Source organism: Podarcis filfolensis (genome assembly GCF_964270895.1).
Source record: "Podarcis filfolensis genome assembly, chromosome: 6".
NCBI classification, from domain to species: Eukaryota; Metazoa; Chordata; class Lepidosauria; order Squamata; family Lacertidae; genus Podarcis; species Podarcis filfolensis.
Window position 1 is genome coordinate 77,944,354 of NC_139609.1, and position 23,963 is coordinate 77,968,316.

A 23,963-nucleotide genomic window follows, 5' to 3' on the forward strand; every position below is an offset into this window, starting at 1 on the left:
CATGCAATTCTTTTAATGGACAACCCTGTATATAATAATCTTGAACACTGGGATTCTAAAGAAACCTATGCCTGTCTGGCAAGTAATTATGCTGGTCCACTAATTAATCTTCAGAAGCAAGTTAATATTAATATTAATAATAAACTATGAGAATTTTGAAAGCTCTCACAAGCTGTGACAAGGCCTGGCTTACTTGTTACAGCAAGCCAAACTGTGGCTGGCAAGGGCCGCGAATATGTGTGCAGCCTACCAAACAGGAGGGTGTTTTTTTAAAAAAGTGTTATAGTCTAAATGTTATATTTTACCAATTTAAATTGAGAAACCTGCGTTATTGGGTGACTGATATAGATACCACACTAATAGCGTCCCCTAATTAGCTGCAGAAAAGGGTGGGGCCTAACATGCACTGCTTCTGTAGGCAGACTCCCACCTGAAGCCCCGATCCTGCCCCCTCCCCGTTCGCCTCGCCTCGTGCCTTTAGCACCTTCATTCATGGTCTCTCCCATTCATTCTCGCTCGCTCACTCCCTTTCCTTTTCCTTGCTCCGTAACTAGCAGAAGTTCCTCCCATGCCCGTTGCAAAGTTCGGAGCAAACGACCTGGCGGAGCTCTCGCCCGCGCCTCCCTCCTTTTCCCAGGGTGCTATTTTTAAATAGGACACTTGCTCCGTCTCTCCCTCGTTTTCATCCCAGCCCGAAAGGGGGTGGCGGCGGTGGGTGTCTCTGTCCTCCATAAAAGGGTCCTGCAAAGTGGGCAGGGCTACGTGGGTTTATTTTCGGAGCAGCTCCAGGGATCCGATGGCCTTGTTAGGGCAGCTGTGACCTTTCTTCCCGGAGGAGGGTAGAAGGAAGGAGGCTGCGGGAGGAGGACAGCCGGAGAAGCTCGCCTGTCCAATGGGGCTTTGAAGAAGAGCCTGGCACCGCCCGCGCAACTAGCCGCGGGGGCCGCAGGAGCCCCGGGAGGGCGGAAGAGGCGAGGGCGCAAAGCGCGCCATAGGGGAGGGGGTCGCGGCGGTGGCGGCGGCGGCTGGGGAAGGTTCAGCAAGGATCTTTACCCTTCTTGGCTCATAAAGGGGCCGGATGCTGCCGGCGTTTAGAAGAGGCTGCGAGGATGGTGTAGCAGAGAAAGGTTACCTTGCAACTAAGGTCTTGCAAAGGTTTGCCTCTTGCCCATCAGGGCGCTTGGAGAGAGCGCACGGGATGGGGAGGCCCGCGCCTTGCAGCTGAGCAGGAGTTTAGCCTTCTCTGCTACCTCCAAGGCCGGTTGGTACAGTTTTCCTTCCATGCCTCCACACCTGACAGGCTAGCGTTGCCAAGCCTTGGGGGTCCCTGAGTTTTCTGAGCCTAGGAACAGCTTACTTGCCACCTCCTCGCAGCCTCTTCCCTAGTTGCACCTTTCTGGGCGAGGACACTGCGCCTGACCCCAAAGGTGGCCCTCCAGCATAGCTTGGCTATGCACCCCCACCTGCCGCTTCCACTAATGGAGAAGTGATCTGGCCACATAGGAAGGAGGGAGCGAGCCAGAGAAGAGTACAGACCCCTGGCTTGACAGCATGAGCGGTGGCAGGTTTGACTTTGACGATGGAGGGGCCTACTGCGGGGGCTGGGAAGGGGGCAAAGCCCACGGGCACGGCATCTGCACCGGGCCCAAGGGCCAGGGCGAATACTCGGGCTCCTGGAACTACGGCTTCGAAGTGGTGGGAGTCTACACCTGGCCCAGCGGCAACACCTACGAGGGCTACTGGTCTCAAGGCAAGAGGCATGGCTTAGGGATCGAGACCAAAGGGCGGTGGCTTTACAAGGGCGAATGGACACATGGCTTCAAAGGAAGGTATGGGGTCAGGCAGAACGTCAGCAGCGGGGCAAAATACGAAGGCACCTGGAATAACGGGCTGCAGGACGGTTATGGCACCGAGACCTATGCTGATGGAGGTAAGCCTGGGCGGAAGGAAGTCGCTAGCCAGTGGGCTGTTTTCTCTCTGGGCTGCAGGGTGGAAAGTAGGGCAGGGCAGGGTCCTGGGAACCAGGGAATGTGATATGTGAGCTAATGGCTGTGGCTCAGCGGGCAAAGAATTCAGTTCTGATCCCTAAACTGATGCTGGACAGGTGAGACTAAGGCCCTGTCCCCATCTTTCCAGCAATGCATGCTTTATACAAAATCTCAGCCCAGCATGCCTGTTTGTGCACAAGGGCTCCTAGGTGCATAGGCATTAGTGGGCACACTTGCTGTTCTGCTAATGTAGCTGCTGAATGAACCATGCTATCTACGTGCTTAAAAGAAAAAAGGCTTCAGGTCAAAAATAGCCCATTCCCAGTGGCGCTCTTTAGTGCTCAGAGGTTGACGTCACAATGGGACCATTGCTTGGATTCTTCTGCAGTGCGAGTTGTGTGCCAGCCAGTTGTTCACTGGATGTGTGGTCATTCCACAGCCAGATCTTGCTGCTTGGTTGACCATCTAGTGTGCAACACCGAATGCATCCAGAAGTGGCCGGCAGCTTCTGCCCGTGGCAGAGGAGGTAGAAGGTGCTGTTGAGATAGTACTGCTTGCAAAAAGGCAACTTACTGGATTCCAAACCTGATGGTTGTCTTTATGTTGTTTGTAAGAAAAGTCTGCTGGACCAGGCCAGTGGCCCACTAGACCAGTAACCTGTTCTCATAGTGGTCAACCAGATGCCTATGGAAAGGCCGGCAGCAAAAGTACATGTGTGTGCACTTATAACCAGTCACAGAGTCTACCCTGGTCTAGGGACATTCCTCTTTCAGACATTGTATAGGTGGCTCAGAAATCACTTTTTAGAACAGTAGTTCAGTTTTCCCTTTAGGAAAAGCTGGTGCAAACTTAAGAGCTTAAATACCTTCCTTAACATGGTGGTTCCTGAAAAGAAATAGATAAATCTGAGACTAATGGAGATATGTTTGGCCATTCTAAAGCAGACTGTGGCCTAATTAGACAACTATTAGTACTTTTAATACATAATCTGATGGGGATTTATTGACTGTTGTAATGACTCAAGATCTTCGTTCAGCCCAATTTGTCCTTTCTGTTTAGCAAGCTCATTTTTTCAGGGCAAGCATGGAGGGAGGGGAGAGCCCTTGTGGAACAAATGCTCGGCAATTGGTGACAAATAGGGAGAAACTGTTCAGCAGCAGGTGATAAGATGCTGTTATTGCTAATGTGTCCCCCCCCCCCCCCCGTGCAAGTTCATCTGAAATCTTAGGTCCTGTTTGATTTCATGTATGTGAATCTATGTGGTATGCATTGTATTAGATATTCCATATGCTGTGGTGGGCCTGTGTAGCTCTCCTATATTGTGGACAAGCAAAATGCCTGCCGTAGTGATGGATTGTGATGTGAATGGAGGGCTTATATGCTGCTGTGGGTTGGAGATAACATTGCACTTCCTGCATGAGTGTCCTTTGCAAAGACTGGGTCATGCCATGCCAGGAGTGGAGGTTGGGTTTTGCTCTCCTTGCCTTGCTCTCCCCAAGCGGAGAGCTTAACTTTCCTATGGGACTGAATGGAAGACATTCACTTTTACCGAAAGAATGCATTTAGGGGTACCATTGGGGGAAGGGCTAAGACTGTTCCCAGTTGCTGATGTTTCTGTCCTGGGAATCAAGCCAAGTCCTAGCTGTGTTCCTATCCTGCTCTTGGTTTTGTTTCTTGGTCACGCTAGCAGGGCCCAAGCAGATGGGGCTGGAGGAACACTTTATGTGGGCTCACCAGTCTATGGTTGCAGACCCCAAGCCCATAACCATGCAGCAAAAACTGGCAACTGAATTGCAAATCATGTTTGAGGATGCTTATGCAGTTTTATTATTCTGTACCTGTTCAAGATGCCTATATCTTATGAGATTGGCTGGAGCCAATCAGAAGCAGTGTTAGAATAGCAAGCAATATTAATGTGCTGCAAGCCCATGCCCTCCTCCAGAACAGAAAGTTCTAGGACTCACCGACAGAAGTAGGCCGCCCTACCCTATGCAATATGATCTCTCAAGAACTACAAGTCCCAGAGTTTCTTAGCTCCTGATGGCATATCCTCTATAGATAGGGAGGAGGAGCCAACAGGGTGCAGCATCTGAATGGCAAGACATAAAAAATCCAGGGGCAGCTGGAGCTAGTGCTGTTGTTTCGGATTTACAGGCCCCCAAGCACCTGGTCTCTAGACTGGGGTGGCAAAACTTTTTTTCCTCAAGGGCCACTTTGTCTCCTGGTGAACTTTCTAGGGGCCACATTCCAGTGGTGGGTGGAGCCAGAGGCAAAAGTGGGTGGAGCAACAGGTATGCATTTTCTTCCAGCCTTCCCTCTCCTGGAATAGAAGTACGGTGGTACCTCGGGTTAAGTACTTAATTCGTTCCAGAGGTCCGTACTTAACCTGAAACTGTTATTAACCTGAAGCACCACTTTAGCTAATGGGGCCTCCTGCTTCCGTGCCGCCAGAGCATGATTTCTGTTCTCATCCTGAAGCAAAGTTCTTAACCTGAAGCACTATTTCTGGGTTAGCGGAGTCTGTAACCTGAAGCGTATGTAACCTGAAGCGTATGTAACCTGAAGCGTATATAACCCGAGGTACCACTGTACTTACATCTTAGGGTTGTATGCAATGAATACAGATATTTTACATCAGGCAGAAACGTAAGGAATTACAACAAAGAGACTGAAGATTGTTTGGCAAAGACTTCTGTTGGAGGGAGAAGGAGGATAATGTTTGTACCATTCCCAGATAAACATTGTCTGTACACACAATTATGTTATAAACTGGCTGTAATCTATTAACAAATCTGTTATATGCCCCCTTTTGCCAGAATGACTACGGGGTAGTTTACAAAAATAAGAGCAATACAATAAAAATGTGCAGATACAACAGATTAAAACAAAATATAGAGAAGCTACCTGGGTCTTTTGTCATGGTGCAAACATGCACTGCATATCCAGCACCTCCCGTTTCAAAGCTTAAATGCAAACCAAAACTGAACTTGCTTTAATTTAAGAGTGAGGAGTTTTATATGGCAATACAAGCAGTTCATCAGGGTGTCAAGCAAACAATGTCAATTGTTGGGAGCGGCACAAATGGGTCTGAAGCTGTAGGTTTCGGAATGACAACTTTTGTTCCCATTCCTAGAGATGTGTGTTAGCAAGGGTTACTTAGTGGCAGGGGGAAATGCACTTTGTACGTGCCCAGAGGTGCTGCCTTACTCTCATGTTCCAGCCATTCAAAATCAGTTCTGGAGTTGAGGTCTGGCAAGTTCTCTTTGCTCAAACACCGTCAATATGTGCATATGTTTGTTTTTGAGATAATAATGTGCTGCATTACTGGGAATTCAGAAAGCGAGTCCATGCACAAAGCTGTTTGGAATCTGCAGAACTCCAAGGAGATTGAATGGTGAAGCTGCAGCGGCTGCATATTTCTTACAGTGGTTGAATATTTCCTTTTCTAGTCTACCATAATGATTGCTGTACTTCATTTTTGTGCTCTTGTCCAGTAGGTGGAGGTGGCTATTTTTTCTGTTTAATTACTTAACTTGCATAAAATAACCAAATAAAACTGAGCTTGCAGAATAATAGTAATAATTTTTTTCTGCATACTTTCTGTGGGTTACAGGCTTTTGAATGTTTTCTGTCTTCACACACTTGTAATTTTGTTCTGTGAGTTATCTTTCTTTTATAGGAGACCATTTCTTCCAGATGTCTTTTGGACTGCTTTGTAAACTAGCTTCCATGGTGATTGATGGCTTCAACCAGCACTAAAACCAGTGGGGGTAGATTTGGCATTGAGATTTTGCAGGTGCTCATATGGCTCCTGCCAGCTCCTTCAATAGGAGAAGCCAGAGAAGAAGCGGTGGAATGTAATTGCATGACTGTTTTCCCCCTCAAAATACTAATAAGATCTTTAATGGGTGTCTTTGGTAACAAGCAGTATTATGAGAGGTATACCGTCCAATGAGTGCTATTAATAAGTATTGCATAGTGGCTAAGGGACTGAACAAGGACATCTTGGCTTCACATCTCATCTCGGCTGCAAACCCACTACGTGGCCTTAGGGAAGCCACTATCTCTCAGCCTCAGCATCCCTGCGCAGAACCTGAAAATAACGAGTAGAATGCTGCGACAAAATGTTGTAGCTTATCCCTGGTGTGTGTGTTACCTGAACTGGAAGTGTGAGTCGTTGGCACCTAAGAGAGAAGTCCCTGCTTCTACTTGGAGTCTTACTTCATCTGCAAAATTTGTTTTGTTTTATTTTCAGTTTTTGAACATTTAAAATGGCAACTAGTCGTCATGTCTGCATGCAAGTCAATGGAGCGTGAGGATTCTGCATGCAGCTGAGTGCTTGATTTGGTCTGGGGGAGGTCTGAGGGGACAGTTTTAAGTAGATTTATCTTAGTTGCAGCCTGAGATGTCCCAATAATTTTTTACTTTCAGTCTGAATTAGCTCCTCCTCTGAGCTCAGTATTAACAATGTACTACATAGTAGGGCTATCATAAGCTGCTCTTTCTCAACACAGCCTTGAAACCTGCAATAGGATTATGGCAGTGAACAACACCTTAGAGTTCTTGTATATTATACTCAGCCCAACCTGCAAAGTGAGGATAAAAACTTTGTTGTAAGACATTCTCTCGGTTTCAGACCAAGCTGCGATAGGGGCTAATACTTCTGAAAACCACTCAGTGTTCAGTGTGAATCACCCTGCAGAGCTGCCATAAACCAATCTCTTAGACACAGCTCCTTCTAAACTTGTATTGTGAGGAGAGTTAAAAGGTAAAGGGACCCCTGACCGTTAGGTGCAGTCGTGGCCGACTCTGGGGTTGCAGCGCTCATCTCGCTTTATAGGCCGAGGGAGCTGGCGTACAGCTTCCAGGTCATGTGGCCAGCATGACTAAGTCACTTGGTGAACCAGAGCAGCGCATGGAAACACCGTTTACCTTCCCACCGGAGCAGTACCTATTTATCTACTTGCACTTTGACTTGCTTTTGAACTGCTAGGTTGGCAGGAGCAGGGACTGAGCAATGGGAGCTCACCCACCACGGGGATTCGAACCACTGACCACCTGATCAGCAAGTCCTAGGCTCCGTGGTTTAGACCACAGCTCCACCCGCATCTTGAGTTGTTAGAATACCCCTATTCTCCCCCAGGTTCAATCCAGGCATGCCCAGGTTGCCCAGGTTGAGGGGGGGGGCAGAGATCCCAGTCTGAAACCCAGGAGAGATGCTATCAGCCGCTGACTGTATTGGCTGGCACATAACACCATAAAATTATTAAATTATACTCTGCACAAGCAGGAATCGTGGTTTCTTTTGCCCTAACAAGCAATGATTGTTAAGCTACCTTGAAGCCATGATTTGTGGTTGGATTAGTGATGGTGGTTTTGTTAGGGTAGAGGAAACCACAACCCCAGGTTCGCATGTCATGCCAAGCTAGCCACTTTGTGGTTTCCCTGCTTGCAAAGTAGGAGGGCTTCAGTTGCCAGCATTTAGCTCATGTGCTTTCTGGCTAGCTTAGTGCTACATGCAAACACAACCAGCATTTACCAGTGTAGGGGTGCCTTTTGCCCTCCGGATGTTCCCAAACTACAACTCCCATCCACTTCACCAAGCATGACCAATGGCTAGGGATGATAGGTGTTGCAGTTCAGTAATGCCTGGAGAGCCAAAGGTTCTCCATACCTCAGATACACCCAGTGCCTGATTTACGTATAAGCTAAGCAAGTTATAACCTAGGACCCACTCTCTTGGGGGGCCCCAAAAAAATTAATGGAAAAACAACAACAATGTACATTTCCAGAATATGATAAAAATAAAATAAAACCTATATACAGCAACAGTGTTTTGTGTTGTGTAGGCTCCTATGATGTAAGTAATGGGCCCCACCTGCTAGCCTGCTCCCTAAAATATCACTGGTTTGCTCATTTCTATATATAGGGTGCCTACAGTCTGCATGGACTGGTTGCATGGCCACATGTGCAAATGGCTTTAGATACCTATTAGTTCCATAAATGACCATATCGCATATGTTCAACACAAAGAACAGCGACAATTAGTTGTTGACAAAGGACAGTTGGACACATAATGGGCCCCATTACCTTCAGTAGCTTAGGGCCTCATCAAACCTAAATCCGGCCCTGGATACACCAATAATCTGGTGATATAAGGGAGCTTCTAACATTTCTGATTCCCAATTTTCCCCTTTCATTCTCTTCCATGGGATATTTCCTGACATCAGATGTACAGTGCTTAAGTTTATAATGGTGCGAGGGTTTGGTCGTTCTTCTAATTAGGAAGTTTTTCCAACTCCTTGTTTACTCGCTTTGCTTGTCCCCACGCTCCCCACAAGCTGTCTTCAAGTGATCTCTGGGATGCTTCTCTAGGACACTTGGGAATTTTCTAATGGTAAAGTGATTCATTAAGTTGACAGTTAAATATTTCACCCTTGGAGATCTCTGCTGCTATTTTGAAGCGGTTCTCATGGGAATGAAAAAGAAAGAAATTCTAGTGCTTATACTAAAGAAATCAGTCTCCCCAAAGACACCTGTATAGGGGAGAAATTTTACATTTGTGACAGGAGAAGGAGATACTATAACATATCACAACTGAGGGAGTGTAGGAATTCCTGTGGGAACGTTTTCATAACTTTATGATTTGTTTATTTATTTGTTACATTTATACCCCAGCTTTTCTCCTCAAGGTAGTCTACATAGGTCTCCTCCTCCCCATTTTATCCGCACAACAACCCTGTGGGGTAGGCTAGGCTGAGAGTGAGTGACTGGCCCAGTCAGCTTCATGGCCGAATGGGGATTTGAACCCTGGTCTCCCAGGTTCTTGTCAGGCATTGAAACTTCTACACCACACTGGTTTCATTTTTTAAAAAAACACACACATATAGGGCTCAGATTAACAGCACCATCCTATACATGCCTATGCAGAAGTTAGCTGCATTGAATTCAGTGGTGCTTAATCCAAGGTAAGTTTGTGTAGTCACAATAGCTAGCTCATAATCTGAGCCTTTTAGCGATATGTGGGACACTGGAGTGTTTGAGAAGCTTAGGAAAGGGAAAATAGAGTTTCCCTTTCCCACTCTACTGAAACGTCCCCCTCGATTTTCCTTTTTTAAGAGAAGAAAATGCTCAGCTAACGCTCTTGGCATTCTGCGATTCAACCCTCTTCAATATTCCTTAAGTCCTAAGGCTGGAGGAATGAAGCTTCCGGAAGTTGCTTGTTGGGCTTTTCTCAGGGGTTCACTTGTGAATTTGTTCACAAATCATTACAAATTGTTATTTAAAAATGAATATACTTTCCTCATTTGAATCAGTGTCCTACCCTTTCCTTTGTCAATAGTTTCACCTAAACACTGATTCTGATAGTACTGATAACAATAATTTTATTATTTATACCCTGCCCATCTGGCTGTGTTGCCAAGTAGGTCAGGCTGAGAGACTGTGACTGGTCCAAGGTCACCTCCCCAGTGAGCTCCATGGTTAGGAGTGAGGATTAGAAACTGGGTCTCCTAGGTCCACTACACCACACTGCCATTAAAATTGTCAGCACACAAACAGACAAGGAAGGTTTCTCTCACATCTGCATTATTTGCAGGGATTGATTTAGAGCTGAAACACAATTCAACAGCCAGCAGGAATTAAGGTTCGAAGAAGCTGACTTAGGCCCGTGTTCCCCTTGGCTCGGCCTTGTCTACCAAAAGGCTTTCACAAGGAAAGGATTTCCTCAGAGATGCTTTTAAATGCAGAGAGCAGGGTTTAAGGCCAGGACTCTCAAAGTGTGTGCTCTGCCACTGAGCAAGTGTCTTTTCCCATCCAGAGCTATTTAACCTTAGGTGACCATTTTATGTTTTCGTGCCTTTCTTTCTGGGCTCTTTCTTGTCCTTTGGCTTCTTAGCTTCCCTAAGGATTATTGTGCTTTACTAACATGACAGAAATCGCTGGCAGTCTGTGGCTATAAAAATACCCCATGGCCATTTGCCTGTGAGAAAGCAAATCCTTGGGGGAGCTAATTCTTTTATACTGGTAATAAATATTTGTATTTCTCCAGCATGTTTCGTCCCAGGATACTCTAGCTGAATGGGGATTTGGGTGGTTGGTTGCAGAGCTGGTGGTTTACAAATTTGGGGGGTGAGGCTCCTAATAGCGAGTGATGGATTGAGCCAAAGCGGGTTTCTTTGGGTAGGTTGCTAGTTACTGAGGTAACCACATCAACAAAAGGACGACAATCAAGGGAGAGAGAAACTCTGCTGTGAGGGAAATTAATGTTCTGAGGCAATTGGTGGGAAGCAACTAGCTTCCTTCTGGGGAAGCGTTCAACTTGGCTCCAGTGAGGGAGCTTTTGCTGTATTTCAATTAGTTTGGTATTAGGAATACACAAACTTGCAACAAAAAGTTGCTCAGGGTTCCCCCCCCCTTCACATCCACCCTTTCCCTCTGGCTTGTTGGTATCCCTCCTTGAAATGTTGGGCATGAACAACAAATACACTCATGAATGACACACGTCTTTCTGTTAGTCTTTATCCTTCGCAATTGCATATTGCATTCCAGTTTAGTTCTAATTTCATTTGTACAATAATGTATGCTCTGATTGTCCCTATTTATCGGGTAAAACACTATTGATTCCTTCCAGAGAAATGTTAGCCCCAAAGTATCTGAATGACTTTGCCCCCAAATATCTGAAAGACTGCCTCTTCCCCTTCAGACTCTTGAGCAGGGGTTGATAACAAGTGGCCCACAGGAGTCATTTAAACAGCCCCCGAGCCACCCCCGAACTGAGCCGCCCGCTTGGTGAGTCCTCGCACGCTGATCTAAACCAGCACAGAGCGGGAACTTGCTTGCGCGGCGCCAAAAATCGCATCTGTGGAGATGCAGAAGCCAAAAATCACATCTGCGCAGACCCAATCCGGCCCACGGAGCAATCTCCGTGGGGGTGAACCAGCCCAGGTGAGGTAAACCTTGCTGAACCCTGCTCTTGAGTGTTCAGCTTAGCAATGGTGCCCCTCTTAGTTGTTCCACCACCCACAGAAGTTTGGGGGTTGGCAGTCTGGGAGAGGGCATTCTCTGGCAGTCTTAGGAGGGCAGCTCCTAAGTTGTGAAATTCCCTCCCTACATAAGCGCGCCTGGCACCTTCATTACCATCGTATGTTGACAACATCCTTCTGGATGTCTAAAAAGAGAGGAGCCCAGGATTGGAGAGCAAATATTCAGATGCCCTATTCTGGCAAAAAAATAGCAGGGGTTTGCAGCACCCATACTCAGCCTCTCCTGAAACTTGCAAAACTGCCCATGGTGAGTAACATCTCTGGGTAGTTCCCTCATGCCACCAGAGAACATCTCCAGCCACAGAGGCAGTGTACAGATGCTACCTTTGGACTCATGGTGGAGGGAAAATTGTATTTGCTGAATGGGAAATGAGCACACAGTTCATTTCCTGCTCAGCCAACATAAGGGACCATTTTGTGGGTGATTTTGGGAAGGCTATTGATTGCTGCCTGAATAACCATGATTTCAACCGTGTTCTTCAGGAAATGTGGTGTAACTAACTTCACTATTGCTCTTGATTGTAGGTACATACCAAGGCCAGTTCACCAATGGAATGCGCCATGGTTATGGCGTCCGGCAGAGCGTCCCATATGGCATAGCAGCTGTAGTCCGCAACCCTCTAAGGACCTCCCTTACTTCCCTCCGTAGTGAGCACAGCAATGGCACCCTGTTGCAACATGACTCCCCGTCAGCAAACCTGGAGAACTTTCCCATGACACCTACGATCACCCGTGGTGGCTTTGCTCTCAGCCTGTACGCGGATGCTGATGCGGGCAAGCTGAAGAAGGGAGGGCTCTTCAGGCGGAGTTCCTTGTTTGGGAAGTTGAAGAAATCCGACTCTAAGACTTCCTTGGCCAGCCAAAGGAGCCGACTCAGCTTTCTCAAGAGCGAGAGCGGGATGAGCTCCACTGGTAGCGATGCCACCTCCACAGCTAGCCTAGGAGAAGGAGCCGAGGGAGAGGACTTCCCGCCTTTTGACGCTGATATTGATGCCACCACGACAGAGTCCTATATGGGTGAGTGGAAGAATGACAAGCGCTCTGGGTTTGGCGTGAGTGAGAGATCAAGTGGCCTGAAGTATGAGGGTGAATGGCTGGATAATGTACGGCATGGATACGGTTGCACCACTTTGCCTGACGGTAAGAAGGAAGAAGGGAAATACCGAATGAACGTCCTGATCAAAGGCATGAAGAAGAGGGTGATACCTCTGAAAAGTGCCAAGATAAGGCAGAAGGTGGACAGGAGCCTGGAAGGGGCTCAGAGGGCAGCAGCCATCGCCAGACAGAAATCTGAGATTGCAGCTTCTAGGTAAGAGCCTGAGGCTTGACATTTACTATGTGAAAGTAGAAGGAATCATCCGAAGTTTCATTTTTAATTGAATAAGTGATGATTAAGACAGGGATGGGCAACCTTTGGCCCTCCAGATGTTGTTGGATTCCAACTCCCCATCACCCCTAGCAGCATAATCAGGGGTGGTGGGAGATGTAGTCTAGGAACATTTAGAAGGTCACAGATTCCCCATCTTTTGTTTAAGAAATATTTGTAGATAAGGTGTACATTAAAATAAATCTCCATTTCTGGCAAATTCTAGTTTTGGGCAGATGAGGAAATCTAAAGTTCCGAGAAACTAAATAACATAGTTAATTACTGCTAGGACATGAAAGTTACTGTCTTTTGACATATCCGCTGCACAATGATGGATGAGGAAAGATAAATCCATTTTGTATCTATTAAATATACTTGTGTACAAATAAGATGTATAAACCTCAATTTCTGGCAAATTCTATTTCTGGGCAGGTTTAAAATTCTGGTAAATGGAGCAACATAGTCAATTACATCCATGAGATAAAACCTACTATATTCTGACATGTCCACTACACATTGATGTGTGAGGAACTTAAGAAGGATAACAAAGAACAATCTGTTTGGTGTGATTGATTTTAGATATGTCTCATGACTGATATGGCTGATTACATATAGATCAAGAATTGTGTATCATCAAGGAGCAATCGTTTTGGGAATGATGCATTTGGTGAGATCTGCCAAAATGTGAGAATAGAAGCTGTGCATTTTAGGCAGACCTTGGTTCCTGTGTCAACACCATCCTGATGGGACAGGCGGCACCAGCATTATATCTAGCCAGGTTATCTACCTTGGATCGTTCCTTTGCAGCTGTGTCTTTAACCTACCCTATATCTGATGTCATAGGAGGCAAGTTATTGTGACTTGGGAAAACCTTGCAAGATTAACTAGGACCCCTGCTGGGCCTAGTTTGGCCCATGGGCAAAAGGTACATCATGCCTGCTTTGTCTCCAATCTTAAGGCAGGGAAAGGCACCATTTGTGTGAATAGGACTTTTTAAAATTAACAGTAGGATTTTCAGTGGGACGCTGTTTTAATCTGTCTCATCTTAACTGCCATCACCTCTCCAGGGGTGGCGGGGGCGGGGGGGGGGGAGATACACTTACACACAACAAATTAGGTTTAGGAAAAAAGTTCCTATTCAACGTGACTGAGGAGGAACTTGACACTGGATCTAAAGGTGTCATGGGCTGGATAACTACTAAAAGCCCAAGTAGGAGGCCGTACAACCTAAGTGGACCAGTGGGCTAAAGCAGATTTATATGTTCATTCCCTTGATATTAGATTTAGAGCACCCACCCACCACACACACTGAGTCAGTACTTAACTTTTCTTTTATATTGGCGGGCTTCCATCATCCATAGCAAAAGTAGTCATAAACAATAAATACAACATTAAGAATGCTCAACCAAACTGGGTAATTTCCACATAAACCACAAGATCTAAAAACAACAATAGCAACCCCCTAACAAAACACCACAAACACCCCAGCCTAGGAGTCTGTTTATTCTTGGCACCTGATGATGGTTTGTTTAGTGAGAAACATCCCACAATCCTGGATCTGGGCAACATGGAAAGCCAAGGTTCCTGGTTTGTTGCTCTAGCTCATAGCTGGGAAAATAGCAAAGTGGAAGCATGCATTGACACACTGCTCATTTCTGGCCAATGAGAAATAAACCCCATTAAAATTAAGGAGCTACATGAGAGCACTACCACACTATTGCAATGCTCCCTTTGATTTCAGTGGGGGTTGGGTGGGCAAGATAATTTCCCAGTTGATTGTGCTCTTTAGGATGAAATCCTATACCCACTTACTTTAGAGTAAGAACTCATTGAACTCAATAGGACTTAGTTTTGTGTAGACATGTATAGAATCACACAGTAATGTTACCTATAAAGTGCTGTGAACACTGAGATACATAGGTTTATGGTGTTATTTGGCATGTAAAATACTATGCACACTGCTGGCGGTATAGAAATAAATCACGGCCACCCACCAGATTTGCCTAGTAGAAATTTATGCGTCTTGGCATGGTGTTAAATGAAGGGTAGCACATCTCCAAGGTAATAGATCTTGCCACAGAAAAGGTCATTGCAGGTTCTTTTCTGCCAAAGGCACTAATATTCCCATGAAGCATAAATGAGGAATTATAGTCTGGGGTAAGCTTTATCTTACTTTGATGTTTGTTTTTGGCTCTAGTTACCCATGCAAGTGGACACGGGTGGCGCTGTGGGTTAAACCACAGAGCCTAGGACTTGCCGATCAGAAGGTTGGCGGTTCGAATCCCCGCGACGGTGTGAGCTCCCATTGTTCGGTCCCTGCTCCTGCCAACCTAGCAGTTTGAAAACACATCAAAGTGCAAGTAGATAAATAGGTGCCGCTCTGGTGGGTAGGTAAACGGCGTTTCCATGCGCTGCTCTGGTCCACCATAAGCGGCTTAGTCATGCTGGCCACATGACCCAGAAGCTGTACGCCGGCTCCCTCGGCCAATAAAGCGAGATGAGCGCTGCAACCCTAGAGTCGGCCACGACTGGACCTGATGGTCAGGGGCCCCTTTACCTTTACCCATGCAAGTACAAAGCAAACATGCCTTACATGGTTGTGAATGACATGTGTGCATTAAATGGCACTTTTCTTAGGAAAATACATGGAAAAGAAAATACTGTTTTTCTGTGTGCTAAAAAATAGGAGTGCACCACTCACAACCAATACTACTCATAGAAACATGGAGTTGGAGAAGGTCTTGTAGGTTATCTAGTCCTGTTCTTCCTAAACTATCTGATGTAGTGGACCAAAAAATCTCCCCCTCCTCCATGTGCTAGTGATTGGTACAGTGTTTGGACTCTGAAGCATCCTACCCAACCTAGGCTGGGTTAAGTAGCCATGGTCTTTGGACCACCGTTTTGAGTATCACTGACCTAGTCAAACCCTGCGCAATGCAGGAATTTCGGGACACCCTCGCACTTTCTATGGTTTGCCTCTTTTGTAGCCTGAACTCCTTTCCCTTCCAACCAGGAAGAAGAAAACATGTACAGGTGCCCCTCCCATGCATTTGACTTGTACGCGACTGTGCATATGTGCGGTGCTGGGAAATATGTAAATACAATGGTACCTCGGGTTACATACGCTTCAGGTTACATACGCTTCAGGTTACAGACTCTGCTAACCCAGAAATATTACCTCGGGTTAAGAACTTTGCTTCAGGATGAGAACAGAAATTGTGCTCTGGCGGCGTGGCAGCAGCAGCAGCAGGAGGTCCCATTAGCTAAAGTGATGCTTCCGGTGAAGAACAGTTTCAGGTTAAGAACGGACCTCCAGAACGAATTAAGTACTTAAGCCAAGGTACCGCTGTAATTCAATTCATACTCAGAAGTGGCGGAACAGAGCTGGAAAGTTCTTGTGGCTTGTGTGGAGCCCGAAGAGGACTTAAGTGAGGGTGAAGGAAGCCCCGAAGAGACTGAAGGCACAGCAGGGCTTTGTTTAGCCTGCTCAGCTTCCCTATCTAGAAGCTGATGTGTAGGGCAGCGCAGCTGCAGTTGCCACTTTCCTGCATGTCCTTCAGCCTCAGAGGTTCAATTCTATTTGTGGATATTTTTGGATATGGTATTTTTGATTTGGACTGAACAGAAGTGAAAGAGAGGGTGTTTAAAGAATGTTTAGAGGGTGCTCCCCACTTTACGCAATTTCACTTATGCGCATGGAGGCTCAGAACTTAAACCCCATGTAAGTGGGGAGTTGCCTATATCTGGTCTACAGGAGAGTTAAAATGTGGGTAGGGGTGGTTGAAGGGACGTGGGTGGCGCTGTGGTCTAAACCATAGGGCCTAGGGCTTGCCGATCAGAAGGTCGGCGGTTCAAATCCCCACGATGGGGTGAGCTCCTGTTGTTCAGTCCCAGCTCCTGCCCACCTAGCAGTTCGAAAGCACATCAAAGTGCAAGTAGATAAATAGGTACCGCTCTGGCGGGAAGGTAAACGGCGTTTCTGTGCACTGCTCTGGTTCGTCAGAAGCGGCTTAGTCATGGTGGCCCCATGACCCAGAAGCTGTACACTGGCTCCCTCAGCCAGTAAAGCGAGATGAGCGCTGCAACCCCAGAGTCGTCTGCGACTGGATCTAACGGTCAGGGGTCCCTTTACCTTTACCTTTAGGGGTGGTAGAGAAACTGAATTCAGATTCTCTTCAAGGCAAATCTATCTAATTCACAATTTCCAAAATAATATGCAAACGGAAACACAGCCATCTTTCAAAATTTGCACATCTCAGTTTGCAGGGCAATTCTCTGGCAAAGTATTGTGTACAAAAAAGCATATACTCGGGTAAAATGTGTACTGAAATGCATAGGTTAGTGAAAATAACATTAAAATATATTACTTTTGGGAAATTGCTTTGCCAAAATGTGTATCTTAAGGAACATTGCATAAAAATGTATATTGTAGGAGAAATTCTCTGGTGAATTTTCATGAAAGTTTTCCGTATTTTTTTTCTAATTGCAAACTGATGGGGAAATGTGGAGAACTAGAGACTGGAAGAATAAGAAACTGAGAGAAACCAAAACAGACAGAATTGCTGTTTTCATTTATTATGTTTCTATGCCGTGATTCCACAAATCACAAAGCAGCTCACAAATAATAAATAAACAATAATGTAATGGAACATCACAACGACAACATAAATCCTATATAATAATTAATGAACAAATCATCAGTGAAACAATTACAAATCATCAGTAAAATAGCCACATTCTATAAAACACAATTAACTAGACAACTAAAAAAATAAGCTAAACAGCAAAAGCACAACAAAAGTCATATTATAAGATTCACAAAGCACTACAGCACTCCTAGTCCACAAAATAATATCGACATTAGCAACCAAAACCAAACTAAGCACTGTTGAGTTGGCACACAGATGCACACTCCTCACCCCTAAGTGTGCATTCAGCTTCCTTATCCTTTTGACCCTTTAACTCTTAAAGTTGAGCCCTCATTTCTGCTTCTTCTATGTTTGGAATAGGCCTGGGCTCTGATTAACATGGGCAAGAATGGTTTAGGTAATTTTTGAAGAATCTGTAGCTGTGGGATGTGATGATCTACATCCATATTAGCACAGGAGATGCTGTCTGATTTTGCCGATTCTTTGCTTGTGGTCTCTTCCACAGCATGCTGGAAAAGTCATGCATATAAAGTGTTGCAAGGCTATAAATAATGGTGTTGGAGCTGTTGAACTGCTGCACAAATGCTCGGCAGTTTATAAAAGGATCTTTTTATTATACACTATTTACACTTCAAATCAAAGGGGGAACTCTGGTGGTTTACATCAGAGATTGGAATGCACTCCTGGTGGAGCGGGGGCACTCCATCCCTCCCTTATTGCTGCTTGGACATAATTTCCTATTAAGGAAACTTTTGAGCAAGGGGAAATAGACACGTAGAGCCATTTTCCTCCTCCTTGTGTGTTGCACAAATGCAGCTGCTTGAGACACTTGGAAAGGAGGCTTGCAATTTCCATGCTAGCAGATCCTGCTCATCTCACTCTCTTGTGAATTACCCCTTGAGTTTCGAGACCAGGCATGTTTCCCTTGAGAAATGTAGCCAAATGTTCTGTTTATTTGCTTTCATTTTAGGTTATCACAACAAACAAAACAACTTGCCCCAAGACATTGTGTAATAAATTAGTTGGAGTCAATCAAAAGAGATACCACAAAGGCAAGACGAGCAAACGAAAAGCAGTGTAAATCAGCCTTGAATTCAATAGTAGCTACAGGTGACAAGGTGAGTGCGTGGAATTCCATGCAGAATCAGGTGAATGCTTCCAGAGCAGAAACAAAGTGAGCAGCTAGAGAATGGAAGTTCTCTTCCTCTGTGCCCAGCATAGAAAAACAGTAGGCTGCTGCAGGACAGTCAGAGCAGTTTGATTCTCTCTGCCAGCCTCCAGCAGGCTAGCAACATTTATGCAGGCTAGTATATTTTGTGGGCTTATTTACAAGACTGGTATAAATTCTTAGCAGCTAACTAGATTTAAATAAAATCCTCATCATTCCTAAAAAATAGAGACCAGCTCAGACAGGCCTCATTTGGAAAAAAGCTCTGCAGGATAGACTTCAGGATAGATAAGGTTTTAACTGGCATCCTCAACAACCTAGCATCAGGAAAGGATGGGACAGAAAGCCAGGCTTTCCCTGATGATTTAAACTCAGGTGAGAGGAATATCTGGCCTTCCATATGTTGCTGAACTGCAATTCCCATCAACCCTATCAAGCATGGTCAATGGCTGGGGATGATGGGACTCATAGTGCAGCAACATCTGGAGGGCCAGGGTTCCCTAACCAGCTTTAACATGTGTTTGTGTATTATGTAGCCAAATGGTCTGCTCTGGATATTATTATTAATAGGTAAAGGTAAAGGACCCCTGGATGGTTAAGTCCAGTCAAAGGTGACTATGGGGTTGCGGCGTTCAACTCGCTTCCAGGCCGAGGGAGCCGGCGTTTGTCCACAGACAGCTTTCTGGGTCATGTGGCCAGCATGACTGAACCTCTTCTGGCGTGACGGAATACTGTGACGGAAACCAGAGCGCACAGAAAGCCGTTTACCTTCCCACCACAGTGGTACCTATTTATCTATTTGTACTGGTGTGCTTTTGAACTGCTAGGTTGGCAGGAGCTGGGACAGAGCAACGGGAGCTCACTCCGTCGTGGGGATTCGAATTGCTGACCTTCCAATCGGCAAAACCAAGAGCCTCAGTGGTTTAGACCACAGTGCCACCTGACAGTCAACGCCACTCCAACTTACTGGTTGTAAGTAAGAAAGCAGGCAGGTGGGGGCTGACTGAGGGCACATCTGGTTGGTGGTAAAAGTAAAGGTACCCCTGACCATTAGGTCCAGTCACGGACGAGTCTGGGGTTGCGGCACTCATCTTGCAATATAGGTTGAGGGAGCTGGCGTTTGTCCGCAGACTGTTTCGAGGTCATGTGGCCAGCATGACTAAGCCACTTCTGGCGAACCAGAGCAGCGCACGGAAACACCGTTTACCTTCCCACCAGAGCGGTACCTATTTCTCTACTTGTGCTTTGACGTGCTTTCGAACTGCTAGGTTGGCAGGAGCAGAGACCGAGCAACGGGAGCTCACCCCGTCGCGGGGATTCGAACCGCCGACCTTCTGATCGGCAAGCCCTAGGCTCTGTGGTTTAACCCACAGCGCCACCCACAGTGTGCAATTTGCCCTGTTGGGCCAGCTTCTACTGCCATCTAGCTCATTACCATCTACCTGGGACTGGCAGCAGCTCTCCAAGTTTTCCAACCAAGGTTTTCTCAGCCTTACTTGAAGATGCTGGGGATTGAACCTGTGACCTTCTGCATGCAAAGCGGACTCTCTTTCACTGCCCGTTATCAATCATCTTGCAGCCTTTCTCTCTACCATTTTCTGCCCTTCAGGAAAAAAAAATCAGGTATAATATAAAAACATGTCTACGGACACCAGACCTCTGCTGCCCAGTTTGTATGCTTGTTTTTTGTCTGTTTGAAGCAAGATGTTTAAAAGGATCGAGTTTTAAATCCTAGCCAGCTTTTCCGTCCGTTGGTGTTGCCTGTCTCCATGGGACACGTTGCACCCGCCCTTAAAATAACAGAGCCGCTCATCTGCTGAGACTTGAACTGCAGCCCTCCCTCGTATCACTTTCCTTTACTCTCCTGGCCAATCATGCTCTTAAGCAATGTTAACTTATATCTCCAGTGTGCTCAGCATTTCAAATCTACATTACATAGGCAGGAATGAGAGTCTCCTTGGGGGACACTGGTGGAGCATGGTGTAAATGACGTGTTGAAAGTGCTGGAGTCAGCAGAGAAGGCCCTGACTAAATAAGGGTATGCATTGCAGTAGTTTACCTAACCGACAGGAGAATGCAACAACCAAGAGCCTACTTGCTTATCCACTAAGTAGAAACCTGTTCAGGTGGATTTTAACTCTATGTTTCCAAAGTACTAAAGTACTAATGGCTTTGGGTAGATTCTGTGCTGTGCTCATAGAATAACATGACAAAACATTCAGCTTCCTAAGAAATTTGTGCTTCTTTGTCTTTTTCTCCTGGAAAAGGAAGTTTCTACTGCTTATTGCAAACAACAAGTTGGAATTTTATTAATTCTGGGGGCTAATGGTTGGGAAATTAAAAATGGAAGTTCTTAATAAAGGTTCTGCCTCTGCTGTCCTTCCCTTCTCTTGTTTTTCCTTGCCTGCCCTTTCCCCTCCTGTTCCTTTCCAATAAATGCTAATTCATAAGAAAAGCTGAATATTGCACTCAGAATAAATTATGCAAATCCATGTTATCTATACACATTTATAGGCCTTCTTGTGACTGCACAGTTTGGATTTTCCTAAGGCAGAAATATGGTTGTTTTTTGGTATAGATTAAGGCATCCCTTAAATCAGCCGCAGGGAACCTCGCCCCCCTTCATCTGAGTGCCACATTCCCTTCTGGGGTGCCAAGTACCAGTGGGACGGTGCCAGAGGCAAAAGTAACTAGGCAAAAGTGACTAGAGCAATGGATGTGATTTCTATCCTCTGCCCAAGCAAACAAAAAGCACTATCAGAATTCCAGGACAAATTCTAGCAAGGCAAAAACATTCAAGGTAGATGCAGGGCTGTTGAGGGGCAGTGTGGCCTGATGGGGGTGTGTGGCCTAGGGAGTCCCTCCCAAGGGACAAGTAGAAGAGTCTGGGGGACTACATTTGGCCTCTGGGCCTGACTTTCCCCACTGCTGCTTTAAATAGCCACTCCAAACTCTTTTTGAAGATGTGTGTTTGGAAGCTTTCTTCTAAACACACTACTGACCCAAGTGTCCATTGACATCCATGCCATGATGCTCAATCAGGTCCAGTTGAGTGGATTTTCATGTAGAAAAGGGTCACTATAGGCCATGAACAGCTGGGCTGATTCAGGGCCAGGGTTTCTGACAATTCATGTTCTTACAAACCACACCCATATCCAACAGTTCTACTCTTGTCATGGAGCTTTCAAAGGAACTATTTTAGCAAGGGGAGAAATACAGCAGCCAGAGGAATGCCTTTTAGGCTTTGTCTGCACCAGCTTTCTTATTCTGGGCCAGTGGTGATATGAGACCCATGGAATGTGCACTCCACTTTTGATGTCTTCATGGGGCTCATCCATAGGGCTCTCTGTGTAGGCAGGCGTGTGCAGAATGCTTCAGCCTACACTGATCCCCACTAGTACGTGTGGCTGGCAGGGACAGGTGCAATCTGCACGGCACAAGTCTGAGCAGAAAGAGTCTGCATGACTTGTTCCTCAGTGCACCATGGAGTTCTAGGGAGAAGCAGACCTCCATCATTCCATTCATTTATTCTGCTGGAATTCCATTCCGCGTAGCATTCCACTCCTAAATTCCAGTTTGACTTGGAGTATTTCCAAAATTAATTCTGGGATTGGACACTTTGCTGTAGCTTTATGCTCATTCTGCACATTTTCCTCTCTCTGCATTGCCAATACAGTGGTACCTCGGGTTAAGTACTTAATTCGTTCCGGAGGTCTGTTCTTAACCTGAAACTGTTCTTAAACTGCAGCACCACTTTAGCTAATGGGGCCTCCTGCTGCTGCAGCGCCGCCAGAGCAAGATTTTTGTTCTTACCCTGAAGCAAAGTTCTTAACCTGAAGCACTATTTCTGGGTTAGTGGAGTCTGTAACCTGAAGCGTATGTAACCTGAGGTACCACTGTATGTCTGTACATAGCGGGGTCTCCCCCGCCCTTTTACTTTGCAGTTTTTAAAGGTGTACACTGGTCATTCTCACACATGATACTGGCTGCAAAGCACAATAAGGCAAATTAGCCTGTGTAAGAGCTGTCTGCTGCTGCATGTGACATGAGCAGCCCCTGCTTAGCTCCTAACTTTCTAGAGCAGGGCAACAAACCATAGAGTGGTGCAGGATTATACCTATAGATATATGCTGCCTTCCCTCTTCCTTTATTCGCCTTTCCTCCGTATTGATGATTCCCTTACTCCTAGCAGCTGGTTGCTCACCTCATTCCCTCTCTGCAAGTCCAGCAGACAGAAAAAAATACCCTAGCTGTACAAGAACTGAGCCAACCCTGTGCCATTCATTCATTTGTGCTTCAGTTTCTGTGCCTGAGGCTAGCGGCATACTCTGCATATATCCTTAAGTCTCTTTCTAATGGAAGCTTCTCTATGAATGCCAGCCTCTCAAACTCTCTGTTGTCACTACCCACATTAGAGCAGGAGGTGTGAGAAAGGATTGTGAGGCACACTGTACTTGCTAAAGTGGTGTGCAATAGACAAAGGTCAAAAAATCATAGCTGGGCTTGATAGCCAGCCAGAATATGCTCCTGTCTGAATCTTTCTCCCTGCCAGTGAAAGGGGACAGGATCTGAGATGGTGCTCAGCTCATGTCCTAGCCCAGCTTGTGTGAATGGCGTATGTGACTAGAGTACCGTATGTATGAGTATCCCATGTGAGTAGTGTGAATGGGTGCATGTGAGCAAAAGTGAATGGGGGACCCAAATAAGTTCTTACACATGCACACTACCCTGAAACCCATCCACTAGTTTCTGTGGATCTCTACCTATCATACGCTTTGTATCTCTTGGGACAAGAGAGTGTGTTTTGGAAGCCCTTCCTTTTCTGAAAAGTCAGGGATAAAGCATCTTCATGGAATTGGCACAGACTTCTAGCCCCATGCAATTTAATCACTGAAATGAACAAAGGTCAAGGGTTGACAAAATTCTATGACCGTGAGTGAACATATTAAGTTACCTTATACCAAGTCAGACCACTGGTCCATGTAGCTCAGTATTGTCTACTTGAGGGTTTTGGACAGGAGTCTTTTCCAACTCTGCCTGGAAATACTAGTGGTCAGTAGCTCAGTAAGAAAAATAGTTTCCCCAGGGACCACTGGATTTCTTAATGAGATTAGAGCAGCCTTTATTTTTCCCATGTGACATGTCCTGGCAGGAAGTTTGCAGATGCTCGCCTCTTGATCCCATTTTTCCAGCCTGTTGTATTTCTGAATGGATGTAAATGTCACTTTCTCAGTTAAGGTCAGCCTTGCTGGCTGTGGGACAGCTTTTCTCTTCTTTGTCTCTACCCTGGTCATTAACCTACGGAGTCTCTTGTTTGTCCCTTGTTTACCCATCCTTGACAACAATCGTTTCTTGTCAAATAAGAACACAACACAAATCTGAGCATTTACATAATGCTTAATATTTTTTATTTTTTACAGTGCTTCATTGTTCCCATTGCCTCACGTACACTATCACAATAAGCCTTGCAAGGGAGGAAAGATTGGTATCTTTACATATGGGGGAGGATACTAAGGTTGAGAGATGGTGGCTTACTTATGGCCATAGAGCAGGGGAGAGGAACCGTTGGCCTTCCAGATGTTGTTGGACTCCAACTCCCGTCAGCCCCAGCCAGTATGGCTAATGGCCAGGAAGTTGTAGTCCACCGACATCTGGAGGGCCGTAGAGAGTTCATAGCTGAGCTGAGATTTGAACCAGTAATTTATTGGATGACACTCTGTAAGTCAGTGGTAGACAAGGTCTGGACAC

The 23,963-nt window shown here is 45.8% G+C and overlaps 1 protein-coding gene across 7 annotated transcripts in view; it reads left to right on the plus strand.

Moving 5' to 3' along the window:
* The first annotated feature begins 685 nt into the window (after nucleotides 1–685).
* The window catches only part of JPH2 (junctophilin 2), a 61,321-nt gene continuing 38,043 nt past the window's right edge, over nucleotides 686–23,963 (plus strand). For 2 of the 7 annotated variants that reach the window (XR_014549170.1, XM_083618576.1), the window contains exons 1-2: nucleotides 697–1,930; nucleotides 11,558–12,341. Coding sequence is in view for 4 of the 7 variants with exons in the window: in XM_083618576.1 (XP_083474702.1) it covers nucleotides 1,552–1,930; nucleotides 11,558–12,341 (1,163 nt within the window). In the remaining 3 variants the exon portion in view is untranslated. Of the gene's footprint in view, nucleotides 1,931–8,759; nucleotides 9,824–11,557; nucleotides 12,342–23,963 lie in introns of those variants that run through there. The other 5 variants (XR_014549168.1, XR_014549169.1, XM_083618573.1 and 2 more) reach the window with 5 other exon arrangements.